A 15,502-nucleotide genomic window follows, 5' to 3' on the forward strand; every position below is an offset into this window, starting at 1 on the left:
TCATTTCTTCCCAGAGCAATCCTCAGGTTTTTTTGCCATTTCACCTAACAGTATTTGGTGATATTTTTGCTTCCACAGCCTTTCAATGAGTTCGGAAACACTGATATTTACATCATCTATATTGCTGTGATATATAACCCATGCTGAGATGAGGAGGGGTAATTCATCTGTCAAAGAAAGATGATTTCAGACTGTCCTCACATTGGGATAGATAGCACCACACACATTAATGTTTAGGTTATCAACCCTGTATTTCAAATAAAAGCCTAGACTCAATGTTGGCCATGTGAAGAAGTGGGAAAACTAGTGAAAAATGAAGGAATATATGGGGCTCTGATCACTTAAAATAGTTATCATGCAATGAAAGCATGCCTTAACAAACAAGTAAGGTATTTTACAGAGGAAAATAATGCGAATCCTTGGCCAGGAAAGTAAGTAAATCTCCTGGCACTGTTTTCCCCCAACTAACTAAAATCCAAAGCTTTTGCTATTCTGATCAGTCCTTGCCTCAATAGCCAAACCTGTCAAGCCCAAATACGATCTTAATCTCCTGCTAAAGATTATGAAAGAAGAAATCTGCAGGAAGGATAAACATCTCATTAATATAATCAGGAATTTAATTGATTTAACCCTACAGTTTTGATTACACTGACACTCCTCAAACCAAGTACCACACTGAGAAATCATGACATTAAGACAAATTGAACGCGCTTTTTAGAATGATTACGTATCTTGTAGAAATCTTCAGACAGCAAGGCTGGTGTAGTGCTCCTATCCTGAGGAAAACGTGTAATTTCATTAGAGTGATAAGACAAGGCAAAAAGGTTACAGCCGATAAATATGATGCAAAACTATGTGCCACTTGCTATGTGGTTTCAGCAGCCTGAGATGCATTGCTATATACAACATGCAGCTAACATCCAGGAGCCTGTTAGTGCCATTGGAAAAAAGAGATTAAAAGTTGTTGTAAAAATACTCTATTGATAAATAGGCTAGGATTTTCACCTGTACCAAAGTCAAGCAAGCATCCTCTTTCCACATAAAAGCAGTCAGAAAATTCTTGCCCTGTTACTTGTTTGAAATGTAACTTTTGGAGCATTAGCTAGTTAGTCTAGCCTGAAAGGGAATGTTGTCTAGCCTGGTTACTAAGAAAAAAAATTATTTGGAATTAGTCTGGACTCCTCCAGACCAGCCTCTAGTACATGTGTAGGTGGGAACAGAGGGCTTCCTATCCTCTTTCTACCTCTCCTGCAAGGGGACAATACCCCAGCAGATCACACCTGCTGAATTTTGTTACTTTAGAGCCATTATATCAGCAAGTGATCATCAGAGCACAGCTTTCTCACATGGGGAGGTAGGTTCAGAAGGCACAGCGTAGAGATAGCATCATATTACATTGTGTCAAATCACTTTTCCTATTGCAGGTAGGTCTGCCTGATACAGCGGGCTGCTTAACAGCAGGGCATCCAAGGATCAACTTTCACGAGATGAATGCCAAGGTACCTCTACTTGATAGCTCAGGTGCTGTGACAATAATGGTGGCTTGCATGGCAGGACATGGTGCAACTCAGGGTTTTGACTCTTCTGTTTAAATCTGGGACACTTATTTTTAAAGTGCTAGCTGAAACCAAAAGTAAATGTTTATCTTCTAGGGGAGCCAGGTCTTTAATTCTTTACTTGTATTTGGAAATAACAGCTGCTACACACACAAATCCAACATTGTCTCTCTGTTTACAGAATTGCAAAGTAAAACCATTACAGAGCTTTCCTTGAGTTGTCTCAGCAAAAAATACAAACACCACCCTACCCCCGCACCTTCATGAGTAACACAAGTAATAAGGATGTCTTTCCCATGTGATTTTACTCTGGGGCCTTACTCATCTTTAGACTGTGAAGTCAGCCTGGCTACTGAATGGTACCAGTTAAAAATACTCCGTTCCCAAGATTAAGAGTTTCTTAAAGATTATTTTTAATTTGTGTTTTTGCAGGTTTTTCACACAGGACTCAGATGTACAAACAATTGGAGACCAAATTCAAGGTCCTTTCCTATTTAGAAAAAACCCACAAAACCAAACTAAAACATAAGCCTCAGCAGACCTTTTTTCGTAATTTATAAAGGAGTAAAGATTAATAAGAACTCCAGGCTTTAATCCAGATTAAAGAAACAGCTAAATAAAAGAGAAAACATTCTAGTAAATTTTCAGAACAGACAACCATTTGTTGGGCATGTTATATGGATTCTTAGGTTTAGAGCCGAATGCTGTGGGCAACTTGCCCTTCAAATTCAGTTTCTATTTATTTTGGCTGCAAATCATAATCTCCTTATCAAGCAGGTATCAAGCCATCTGCTTCTATCCCCAGTAAATGCAGTAAACTTGCATTCGGGTTTGGGCTAGAACAAGCAGTTTTCTTCTGTCCAGTAATAAATACACCTTTAAAACCCATTAGGCAAAACTGGCCTAATATGAGAAAGCTCTAATGAATGAAAGGAATGTGGCACCTGGGGAGGGGGGGGGATGCAGGGGGAAAGAAAGAAAAAAATCTGTACAGAAACAAAAACTCCATTAAAGGCTACAGTAAGCTCCAGCACTACAATTTGATTTTTGAGAAAGCTAGTTTTGCAAACTGCTAGGAACGGTGAAAACACCCAAATCACATGGTTTTTTTTTTCACAACAGGCAAACTCTCAAGACGTTCAAAGTTTGGGTTCAAGCAAGCTAAAGGTGTGAAAAAGCTGCTGGTTATCTAAAGCCTATTCACATTTCTCAAATTTTCAGAGATGAGACAATGATCCGACGGTGACTGTCTGTGCCTTGCTGATCTCACCCAGAGCACAGCCACGAATAATAACTCAGAATGAGGCGAGACCATGCTCAAAAGCTTTAACTGCTCAAAATGGTTTAGTTTGTATTTAAATTTAAAAATTAATTTCTTACAAGACTTGAAGGCTTGTGAGCTAAGAGCACAGAAGATGGAAAAGGAAAAGGCTATCCATAGCCAGGATTAATGTGCTGTGTTGTAGGGTTGGGATGATGTCCCAGGCTCCACAGCATCCCCTTAATGGGGAAGGGGGTTGGGAAACATGTAATTTAAGGTTGATCCACAGTGTAATGGAACAGCTCCAAATTGCTTCAGTGGCCTTTGGACCAGGCTCTCAATGCCAAGAGTTGCTCCTACCTGTCCAAAATGAAAAGCACCCTTGCTTTTTTGTAGTGCTATCAGTTTTGACAAGAGCACTCTTGGATAAAGGTACTGCTAGCTGTCAACAGGGGTCACTAATCAGACGTTAATAAACCCACCCACTGTATGTCTACAATGTGAGACAGTGCATTCCAGCTCATACATTTGAGTGTATAACCTAAACTCATCCAGACTGGTGCTGAGGAGCACAACCCCACTCTTTTCTGCTGTCATTTCTGTAAGAAAGACAACTGGGTGTCTGAGTGAGAAGGAAGCTGTGGTGTGCTACAAGCACTTTGTGGAGGACATCTGCTATGCCACGTAGCCATAGCCATGCTGTATTACAAGGCCAAGGCACAGGAAGATGTACCTCTAAGCACTTACATTATAAGCACATGCCAATTCCTCTCCGCTCATATTTTAGAAGAACAAACTTCACCTTTACACATTTTAAAAGTAATTACGTTTTAACACAGACTCAAGAGCATTTATATTTGATTATTATCCTTTGTCAATATATTATTTGACCCATTCCAGTGCTGTCTGTTGTTTAAAGCTGGAAATGCTATGAACCAACCCAGAAAGCATTTCTATTTGAGATATATTTTGGAGCAGGTAAGAATAAAGGGCAATATGCCAAGAGGACTGAACACCTTGAGATGAGCATGAAGGAACTCCTGCTTTAAGCATGTCATTTAGCTTTCAAAGGATTGTGAAAATCCTCAAGCGGAGGGACAAGTTATCAGGAGGCTATCGGCCTCCACATCTGTACGTAACTGGGCCTCTAGTAATTTGCTGACAGAGGGTAGAATCCACCAAAATATTAGGGACTTCTGAGGATGCAAGATCCCAAGAAGAATTAAAAAATTATCAAGAAAGTGCTGCCAGCATACAGGCTGAAGACCAGGCATGAAATTTGGAAGCCCCACAGTAGACTCAGTACCTTCTTTAACTGACCACAATGGAAACATTCTTGTCCACTTCTGCATGATTTACAAAAGATACAGAGACAAGCAGCTTATGTGTATTATGTGAAGAGGCTGCAAGCCCACACATTACTTGTCTTGGTAAGCTTTGAAGACAAACTTCCCCAAAAACCTGGGGGAGGGAGTATTAAAAAAACGGGGTGTGATTTGACCTTCTCTAAATTTTACTGAGCATAATCTTAAAATACTAGAAGTGTTTCTAGGCAGCTGGAGAAATGTCTTGCTGCTGTCTCCAACGTTCAAAAACAGGAGGCTGAGCATGAGGGAGACTGATGTCAGCCTCCTTACCATCCATTCCTGTCTTCAGATTATAAGATCCTGCCGTTACAGCCCAGATGTCCAGGACGCTTTAGTGATCGATCACAAACAGTGGAAATCCAAAGACTTTGGCCCAGCCTCATATGACAGACAATAAAACTGCTTCTGTCTTAACAGGTGATGCATGGGGTAGCCTCAAGGAAGCTTGACCAGATTATGTCCTTTTACTTTCACAAGGTAGATAGAGACATTTCTGAATTTCCCCACACGTATTCTTCATTTTCTAATGTGAATTTACCAACAGAATTTCACTACTGTGTCTACCTAGCAATAAAGCATTTAAAAAAACCAAACTTCTACAGAACCAAAATTTTTCACAGCAAATGTATCCTATATGAAATTTGCTTATTCACTGTCATCAGTTCTGCCCTGTTCATATCACACAGAGCAGGGAAAATCCTTTTTAAAGAAAGGATTGCATAAAATAGACAGAATTGCTCCCACCTTTGCATGTTGCTTTCTGATAAGCTTTATGGACTCTTGTGTTAAATATGTCCTTTTGATCCAACTCCACTTTGCTTTTCAGAAGTTGTGAAATTAAAGGTTTAACAATGACAGGAAGGCTATTTTTACTAGGAGTAGCAGACAGAGAATAAATAGTACCTCAACCCAGACTTTTGGGGCTTGTACTTACTTAACATAGTTTTAAAAGCAGTTCTTTCTGTGGCACAATCCTATTTTTATTCTCCTTTATTGATTTTTTTTTCTAACAGCAGTGACCCCAAGCAACAGCATAAGCTACACCACAAGAGACATTTCTAGATTTTAACACATAATCTGAGCAAAAGTTGATTAACTTTTTTTAGATCAGTTAATGTAGTATTATCAATTCTTTAACTTCTGATTCATAAAATCTCTTACAGGCAATCTATAGGCATTTTTGGAGGCTTTGGTTATAAGCATTCACACCAGGGGGCCAGCAAATGAAAGTACAGATAAAAAGCAGATTTGACTTCAAATGTATCCTTTCACAAAGGTGATGATAGACTCTAGCCCTTGTTACAGTTTTTCTCACACCCTTTCAGGTTTTACTATTTAATTCCACCGTAAAAGCTTTGTATTCTTTCAAGCTAAAGGATGACGAAAACAGCCGTTCAGTGACCATATGAACACCACAAAGTCTGATTAAATCTGTGCATTTGAGAATCAGTTTTAAAAGATATTGCACTCAGTAATTAATATCGCCCCTAGGCTTGCATCCCTCATTATTTGACTGTTGATAAATGCTGTAAGCCCCTATATCTTTGGGGGCAAAACTAAGATAATTTCTGAGAGATACCCTTGACCAAACTTATTGCTGGCATAGTGCCAGGGAAATCCATCAGGATAGATTTGATTTGCAATAGCAGTATTTACAAAATCTGACAGACATTTCAATTCCTCCCTTAAAGCCATCTCTACAAAAGAAGCTTTATTTCAAAGAAGAAAAACAGAACAGAAAACCTTTGTAAATATACCTTTGCTTTTAACTCCTTTCAGGTTGAGGATCTTCATGACACCTAGGAAGAGAGCTGTCACAAAAATACAATGGCAGGAAAGTTTTTCTCAGAACACATATAACTCAACTACCAGTTAGTACCTTCTTCTCCTCCAACACACAAGTCTTTCAATCACTGCACTGAAAAAAAGCATCCAGCTACTGACAGCTAAGCTTTTGCTCGCAAAATGCCCCACAAATGTGACAAGTCTATCCAAAAAAAACCAAAGAACTTACCTCCTACAGCGCAAACACAGAGTACAGCTAAGAAAAAGAAGGCAATCCTCAGGAGCTTCATGCTTGGTGGTGGTGGTGCTGTCAGCTCTCCCTCACACAGCTGGGCAGGGAGTGCTCTCTCACTCTGAGGCAGGCCTTAATTACTCCATGGAAAAAGGTGTGTAGAGACTGTGCCTAGTCACTGCCCATTCTTGCTTATTTTGGGGACTTTGATAAAGAACAGGAGGAAACACAACATACTCCCTCTGGGAGTTCAGTACGGAGGAGATTTATTGTTTCAGTCCTTACAGGAACTCCTTTTCTTTGGCAGTGAACTGTGTTTTTGTTAATACTTTATTTTGTTCTTCTTTGGCCACGAGGTCAGGAAGGTTTTTGAACAGAGGCAGATCTTTCTTTAGAATATGCTATACATCACCAACATCCATACTGTAGCTGGGGATACTTTTAAAGGGAACATTTATGAGTAGTGAGGGAGCCTAGGTAGCAGGGGATAATGCAGTCAGGAACAGAGGAGCAAAACAAGCAACAGGAGCCCTCACCTGGCTCTTCTTTGTGTTGTGTAAAGTGGCTTTGGTGAAAATCACAGCTGCTTCACGTTAAAGGCAGAGAGAGTGCCTCCCTGAGAGAGCTGCCATCCTACAACCGAGAGAATGTGAGGGGCCACCAGCACAGGGTGAGGAAGTGACTCCAGCAAGGTACTTCAGCAGGGAGAGCCTCTGGGGTCTGCAGAGTTAGCGCTGGGGAGTGTGTTTTTTTTCTTTAAATGAAAACTGGGCTGTTTTGTGGTTTTTCTGTTTGTTTTTTTTTTTAATTTGAAAAGTTGCAACTAGCCTTGACTGTGTCTGCTCCATTAGTAGTGGAAAAGATTTTTTATTCTTCTGTATAGGTACTCGCTGTGCCATGGGATGGGAATATAGTCCTCAGAGTGAGCATCTTACCTGGGCTGTCTAATAAGCCAGCGCAGAATAGCTCTCTTGTCCTCAGGACCCACTGATCTGGGAAAAGTGGGTATCCTTCCTTCTCACAGCCATTTCTCCAGCTTCTGTGGAAGAAACCCGAGCAGAGCTCTAGATTTAAAGGCTATCAAAATATGATCTTGTAGTACTCTTGTGCTCTGTGCCTTAACAATTCAAGGCAGCTGACAGCAATCAATCATAAAACTTCAACCACAATGAGAATGTGGTGAAGTATGTTTGCTCGTCTCCCTCTCTGTCAGCTCTCAGGAAAATTTGGTGGAAAAATTGACCTCACAAACAGCCTGACTCATTAAATAGTCAACCATACTTATTTCAGTAATTAAGATATTTTTTTCCTTATGCCTGTTTCTTGCTATAATGGGAAGTTTTGGAATGGCTTTGCATGCAGGAGCTCCCAGAAGCTAAGCCACAGTGCTTCCAACAACAGTATTGTTTTATTCATGGGATGAGGAAAACAATAGCAGCTCAGCATCATGTGTGGAATAATTTTTGTTTGGTTAAAGAAATTACACTTCTACATCTTAAGGCTATGACACATCCTCTGCCTATTGCAGGTGACAGAAGTTGGTGCTCAATACAAATCTGATGGTAGACAACGAATTTCTGGCACTTCATTTGGACAAACTTAGATATTTTCATCCATGAGAGATGCAAATGTGTAAGTTCTCCTTAGCAAGACTGTGTTTTCACCATCATTGGAAAGGATCACACAGTAATACAAACTTGATTCAGAGTAGAGGTGGGCCACACAATGACACTTTTGTCAAGTAGATCGGAGCATATGGCAGGGAGTTAGTGCCAGTGCTCTCTTTTTATGCTGGTTTTGTACCAACATAGGACCTAAAGTTAGAATGGGCTAGAAAAGCAGTAACTACTTCAGCAGAAAGCCTTTAAGCAAAAAGATAAATCTGAACACGGAGAGTGAATTCATCCCAGGTTAGATGTGATAAGAGGGACTCTAACCTTTTATTTACTGCATTGCCAAACCACCACCTGAAATGTTAATTCTGAAGAGGATACAGAAAGGAATATTATTTTATTGACTGAAAAGAAACCTCTGCAAAATCTAAGAGGACTGAGGAGGGTCCTTTCCTTGGGTTTTGAGACCCAGAGAAACTATCTGAATGCCTTAGAAAGTATTGATTCCGTTCAGTGCTGTTCATCTGAGTAGCAGCATCCAAAGGAGCCCTCAGTGCTCTGCTGCTGCTGAAGGTGATGATGGTTGTGGTTACCTGCAACTCACTGAAGGCTGAAAGGGCACAAAGCCTTGCAGACCTGCAGTAGCTACTCATATCGCAGGTACAAGTGTGGAAAAGGCTCCCCAACCTCATGCAAGCGGGTGGGAGGGAAAGAAAGAGAAAGGGCCAAGTATCTTTGCCTTGCACCACGTCATGCAACTCAAGTTGTACCTCAGAGAGTCCTAAGACAACTTACCTCCTCCCTGAAGCATGAAGAGAACTGTATCTCTCTGAGATACTCATTAATGTCAACACCAAAGGCAGCTAATTTTTGCTAGATCAAACTTGGTATGGATAGTAGCAGCACACACAGTAAGAAATAACAGGAATAGAACGGGAGCAGCTCAAATAAGTCACTGAAAGAAAAACTCTGGCCAAAGCTGAGTTGTAGCTTCTGGCTTGCAGTATCTGAACTGCAGAAAAGATTCTCACAACTCTTGTCAATGGAAACTTTTCTTTTTGCTTTAAAAAGAAACCATTTAAGGTTTTAAAAACTTCCAGCAGTCTTTGTAGCAAAAGATTATTCCTCCATGTGTTCACTGAACAGAAATCTTGTTTTTTTCTCCCTACCACCAAAATAAATTTTCCTTTATTGAATAAATGTTTTTCTTTCTTTCCTCAAACCAAAAAGCTTAGCTTCAGTGCCAACTTGTGCTTTGTTTTATAACGAGAAATTTGGTCATGGGTACTGCTGCCAACTGTGGTCTTAACTGTCAGTGCTGGAATATCTGGAGTTTCACTTGGAGCCCCAGAACAAGCGACTGTGTGACAGTCTCAGTTTCCACATTTTTTCAAGTAAGATTTTAGCCCTCCTAGTTGCAGGAGAAAACTTGAAACATGACCAAAGAGCACTCTAGAGAATGAAAGGTCTCTCTGTTTTAAAATACCGTTATTTTGTAGTCCAATAATGGTTGGGGTAGCCTGAGTTATATATTTATTTTTGCCAGTGTGGTATTTCATTATTAAAGGGAAACCATTTACTGCCACAGGGGATTCGCAGTCACAGATTTATTGGTCTCAAGCTGTATTTATATATTCTTTCTTAGTTCACATTTCTTGGAGCAAAACATTGCCTTTTTATGCACAGTTCTCCTATGAGGTTCAAATAACCCCCTTCAGATTTGGAGAATGTAAAAATTTTACATATCGTTCAATATTCTTGAAGCACCACTGCATAAAACAGGAAATAAATGGACAGCCATGCTGCCTTGCTGTGGGCTACTGGCGATTTCCAGTGTGGGTGTGAAGAGTAAATTTGTCAAAGTCTTTACAAAAGAAAAAACAAAGATACAAAGACACACAGTCTTTGATGATTTACTAAAGCAAAGAAACAAATGCACCAACTACATTTGCCCGCCTTTCCTATTGGTGCTTGCTATCCCTTCTACTGATGGTTATTTTAACTCTTATAGCAGAATGATAGAAAAAGAACACAATAATCTCAAACTTCTATTGTTTTGCTACATCTGTATTTCAGCAAATATATCTAAAGTGATATTTTATCAGAAATTAGCTATGATTTACCTTTGTATTTGGTTATACTTCCATAAACAGAGTAAATTTACATTGAAAAATGCAGTTGTTAAGTTATGCTTTCTGTTCTTTTAAAATTTTTTTCTAAAAGTACTTGTTTTAGTCTATTACATATATTAAAATTTTAATATGAAGTAGAAATCCAAAAAGCTTGAATATAGCAGTACAAAACCAAGATATTTTGATGGTCGTGTATAGAAGTTAGTCTGAAAATCCATGCTGAGGGACATTTTAAAATGTAGATATTTTGTTCTGAGTTTCTTATGAAAGTCATTGGAACTCCTCAGGGAATAGAAATGTCAGTGCCCAAATTCCTCTGCACACAATAATGTTAAAAATATGAAAGATCAGGCTCGTAAATGTACTTAAGTGCTTAAAAACCCAAGACAGCCACCTTTTCTTTGTAGCGCGGAAATGCTTAAATGTCATTGATTTGATTCAGCACCAGCTGCTAATGTGAAAAATTCCACTAAATCTCTAAGTACCTAGATGCCTTTATGTAGGCAACTAAAGACCAAAATGCATTTAGTCTGTATTCAGTACTCGTTTTACAAAATATATTTTCAAGCCCAGATCTAATAGAATTACTGCAACTCTAGCTATCAGGCTTGAGTATTCTTTGTTTGTAATACCAACAGACTCTGTAAGGATATTCATTACTGCAGAGCAAGTTTTTCCTATTCTTTCATACCTGAAACTCTACTGATGTACTACAGGGAGTGAAAATATGTTTGAAGGAACTGGCTCAATGTTTATTCACTTGCAATTGATAAAAGTCAGGACCATATTTGTAGAAATACAGTTACCACTCTGCTAGAGTGCCAGATTTCAAAGGATGTTGTATTTTTGAGGTTTTCAGTAGATATATGTAGTTGTCAAAAGGGTGCAGAAAATTTACGCTCCTGAGCTACCTCTGTCCATCTGTCCCTTAACTGTACGCTCCTATTGCTGCTGCTAGCAAAACACAAGATAGATAGAAAGAAGGCTCTGCACTTACATGTTTTATGTTCCTGTTCCCAAAACTGTATTTCCATCCTGAGCCACAGTTTATTTCACCATCTCATGAGTCTCGGGTATCAATAAACACAATCTCATTCTTGTGCTCAGTCCTTATTTCCTAATCCAGTAGACAACATATTTTAATGGAAGGACACCAATTTACCCTATACCTGATGACCTGGTTCATTGGCTTCAGGAGTTACTCAGATCTGTACTCCGATTATGTACTTGAAAAGCGGTGTACTTGGTTGCTCTTCTTGACTAGTTGCCCTGTGGTTGTCCCTTGACTTTGTGAGATCCTCACTTGGGGTTGCAATGTGCTACTTAACAGCCAAGGTCCTTCTAAGAACAACATTCTAGGTCCATTCTTTCTCAATTGGTGAGTTACTGATGTATAGATATTTCGATCATGCTGTCCAGAGAAAAGCTTAAGTAACTACAGTGGCAGCTATGGAAGGAAAGGTACTGCTGCCCCAAGTCATATGTCATGCTTACGTATGGGGAGTCAGGAGAGCTAGAAGAGCGAGACCATAAACAGTCATTCTAGGGATATTAAAAAATGTGGGCTTGCAAACCTAGAGCAAGGAACTTCATGTCATGTAAAGACTCACACAGAATGTGTTTATAGGCTTTGCATCCTGTCCTGAGCTAATGAAATGGGAAACAGTGAGTCAGTCTCAATTTCTCATGTTATTTGAAATGCATGGAATGATTATACAGTTGTCTGTCTCAGAGGAAACAAAACAGAAGTATGTGTTTGAACCGTGCCTTAATTTTCCAAGAAGCTGAATAAATCCAGCCACTATCTATCCAGACATATATCTTGTCTTTGTTGTGGTAAACTGCAATGAGCTCATTCTTCCTGGGCCTGGTTAAAAAATAGGCAGTGGTATGAGACTGCAGTGGACCTCAGTACTGAAAAGTGAGATGTACTTTCTGTTCCAACTGTACTTGTCAGTTTTCCTGGGCAATATGTTGTTGGACATTAAGTTTCTGCCGAGCTGAGTTTCTGTGTCTTTTCTTTTCCATTTGGTTTCCTCTGCACAAGCAGTGGAAAAATGTATCAAGTTTCTCATCAGCCCCATGAGGGGATACTCTGTGCATTGGTCTGTCTAAGTTATAGTTCTTAACAGTGTCAGCTTTGTTTTCAGACCACTAGTGCCAGAAAAGAACATCTTAGAACATTATAAAATATCTGATTATAAAGAGCGTATTGTACCTAAATACAACACAGTATTATAGCTTTCTCAGCAGCCAACACTACGGCTATGCTAGTATCCCAGCATCTATTACAAACCTACATTTTCATCCACTCATAAAAGGCGTCACTGAAAAAAATATGTCCAGATTCCTCATTGCTCAGTTTTGTTCCTGTTTGTCAATGTTGTGAGATTTGAGGGACTTGGGCTACTCCTTAGGGGACCTTTGGAGTTTCTGAGCTGCAGGACGTGGGGCTGGAAAAAGGGAGAGTTACAGGAGATTTGGCAGCTGAGCAGAATTTAATGTTGGGCAGATAGAGTATGCAGGAACTGTCAGGCTAGCATGCTTGTTTCCTCCATCTCTTACTCTGTCACACCAGTAAGGTAAAGAGACAATTTATAACGAACAGCTTTTTCTGGAACTCGTAACAAGAAGCCAGAATTCATATATTATGAACCTGAGACCAAGTTATGCTCTAAGACAATGTCTAGGAGACATTTTGTTGCACAGAACCACTCTTGAACTTAAGACAGCTCCTCTCTGCTTGGCATTTTTCCTCATGCTTTTTTTTTTTTTTTTGCAGCTATCTACCATCTCCTCCAATCCAACTTCCAGCATTGACAGGCTTGAACTCTTTGTGGCTTAACCTCCTTATCCAGAATAGCTATTACTGCTGCTCCTCAGCTTGGCTTCCCAAGCCTTCATTCCTTTGGTGTATTTCAGACTTCCTGTTGTTGCTATCAGAACGAGTCCTGCTGGCAAGCACTTTTTGACACATGCAAAATACAATGCATGTCCGGTCTGATAAGGAAACAACATCGGCAAGAAAAGTGAGTAAAATCTCTGTGCCAAAATATACCCGCAGCATTTCAGCTTCCTAGCAGACTGCGTATCTACCCCTTCACAGATATCATAAACATTTTCCCGTTCTCTGCATTTCTACTTTCCAATTTATTCAGCAATACAGAAGGGACTAAATGCTTTCCACAGCATGTAATAGTCAGGCAGTAAGTAACCAAATGAAAATAAAAGCATCTTGGGCACCTGCTAAGAGCAGGTATTTCAGATCATCTACAGATAGCTGGAAAATGCACAAAAATTTTCACACATACTTGCTTTTGGTAATTTGTTATATTGCTGGACAGTTTGTCATCAGGAATGCACCGACTCGCATTCACCTCTGCTTACACTCATCTAGATTTTTGTTCCAGACAGCTGGGATAAGACTAAAACTTTTTTAAGGGAAAAAAACCCCACAAACAACAGACAAAAATGGACTACCAACATTCTGTGCTGCCACATACTGTACTTAGGACTATTCAGTAGCAATGGAAAATGCTTCTAGTAACAAAAAGCTGTTAATAAACTACTACATATTATGCCAATCACCTTTTAAAATTAACTTTATGGTATATGCTGTCATATATTTGGAGTTATAAAACTATGCTCAGTATTTGTTTGCAGCAACAACACCGTATCTCAATTTAACATTTAAAAATGCTGTTTTGGAGTCAAGACCTATGTAAATAAGTTTGGGGTACCACAAGAAGATGGCTAGGCAAAGAATAGTTTTAAAAAGTTGCTTCTCTCCTACATCTCCCCATGAAGAACAGGACCACATACAACCTACCTATTATGCTCTGACAAGTTAAGATAATGTATTTTCCTTTACCGTTGGATCAGGTTAGGAGACTGTTAATCCCCATGGCTCAGCTGAAAAGCAAAACCTCAGTGAGCTCCAGTGCATCAACTGGAGTTACATTCTGAAGTTCAGCACTTCAGACACTGAAGTTAATACTTTGCTTTCATTTTTGTTCAGTGCTGGGAATAGCAGGTGGACATCAATTGCTTCTACAGCCTAGTTATTTTTGTTTCTTGAGGTATGGGAAAAGGGAGGAACAATGGCAAGGCTGGGACAATGCAGTCCACACAACTATAGTTTCAGGCTGAGTACCCTAATCACATTCATGAAGGAAGTAAGCACTCAATAAATCTACGGCGTATTGTTTTCATCTGACTTTCTACTGTTTGAATAGTTTGGCTGAAGATGGGGAGTATTGCCATCACCAGGAGCATGTAAAAACAGGTTAAATATCTGTTGGAGATAACACACCATGGTTTGTGGCAGAGATCTGATTCCCATTTCTGTAGGTCCCTTGCTATCCTGAGAGTCTATGAGGTAGAATTTCAGTTTGGAAAATGTATAATTCATCAATTTATTAATCCACTAGTTATCTAACTTTTTTCATCACCCACAGATACGGAGGACCATTTTCAGCCTGCATGTGCAAACCACAGCTGGGGAGCCTGAGGGTTAGTCCATTAGAGTAACAAGATGAAATGCAAAGTCTATCAAGGTCTAGCTGAGGTGGCAATTCCTCATACACAGACTATCAAATCCATGTATTAACAAAAGATGGGTAGAAATAGCCAAAACCTGTGAAGTGACACATTGTATCATCACATTTACTGAAGCAGATGTAATGATAGCAAAAAACTCCTCCTTTGCAGGGGTATTACTGAACTTACAGAAAGTTTCATTTTGCAGAATAGCTTCATCTGCGTTAGGAGAAATGTGTTGGCAATTGTTCAAGTACTCTTTGAGGAAACCTAAGATTTTTATTTAATTTAATTGGCATAACCGTTTTCTGTCACCTTCATCGCACAACAGCTTTACAAGAAGAGACTGTTTCAACATATCTTATAGCTGCTGCAATATACCCTGATGCTATATAACCTGATGCTTGGATCTGCTCTACAACTAAGACTCGATTGGCTCAGTACTTGAAAGAAAAAAGCATCAGAAAGTACGCATGTGTTTCAGGAAGTAATATCTAGACATTAGTACTGCTCCAGCAGAATACCAATGAATAAGGGGAAGAGGAGCAGTACCTCACTGACAACCCACAGCCAGCCCCTCCTTCAAGGTCTCCTTACTTTGATTGAGTAGTTATAGCAATCACTCCTTGCTTTTGGCAGGGCAGGGAAGCAGGGCTCCTGGACTTCAGTCCCTTGGTAGCAATTGGTGTTAGAAAGACTTTAATTTTCCTGGGAATCTGTTGTTTGACTGGGAGGCCCTGGGGTGAGTCACTGAGCCACCGACTGCAAAACAACAGGAAGAGTCACAAAATCCTTCAAGAATAACAATGACTGGGAGGTGTCTTCATCCAGGCTAGATTGCTGATTACTGACATTTGCAGTTGCATTGTAAATATCCTTCTTTCAGGCCATATTTTTATTTTATTCCCTCTTCTAAAATGGATTTTTTTTCACAAAATCTTTCAAACAGTAGAGCTGATGGAACACTATTTATCAAGCTGGCTGTTTAGTGAGTTTTTCTACTTTTTGTTGAAAGAT

The 15,502-nt window shown here is 39.6% G+C and overlaps 1 protein-coding gene across 3 annotated transcripts in view; it reads right to left on the reverse strand.

The window, feature by feature from the left end:
- Window positions 1-6,371, reverse strand: part of EMCN (endomucin) — a 52,479-nt gene extending 46,108 nt beyond the window's left edge. For 2 of the 3 annotated variants that reach the window (XM_068402823.1, XM_068402824.1), the window contains exon 1: window positions 6,199-6,371. In XM_068402823.1, coding sequence (XP_068258924.1) covers window positions 6,199-6,259 — 61 coding nt within the window. In that variant the 5' untranslated portion in view covers window positions 6,260-6,371. The remainder of the gene's footprint in view (window positions 1-6,198) is intronic. The other variant, XM_068402825.1, reaches the window with a different exon arrangement.
- Between the last annotated feature and the right edge of the window lie 9,131 nt (window positions 6,372-15,502).

The sequence above is a fragment of the Nyctibius grandis genome, chromosome 6, assembly GCF_013368605.1.
Source record: "Nyctibius grandis isolate bNycGra1 chromosome 6, bNycGra1.pri, whole genome shotgun sequence".
In the NCBI taxonomy this organism is placed as follows: domain Eukaryota; kingdom Metazoa; phylum Chordata; class Aves; order Nyctibiiformes; family Nyctibiidae; genus Nyctibius; species Nyctibius grandis.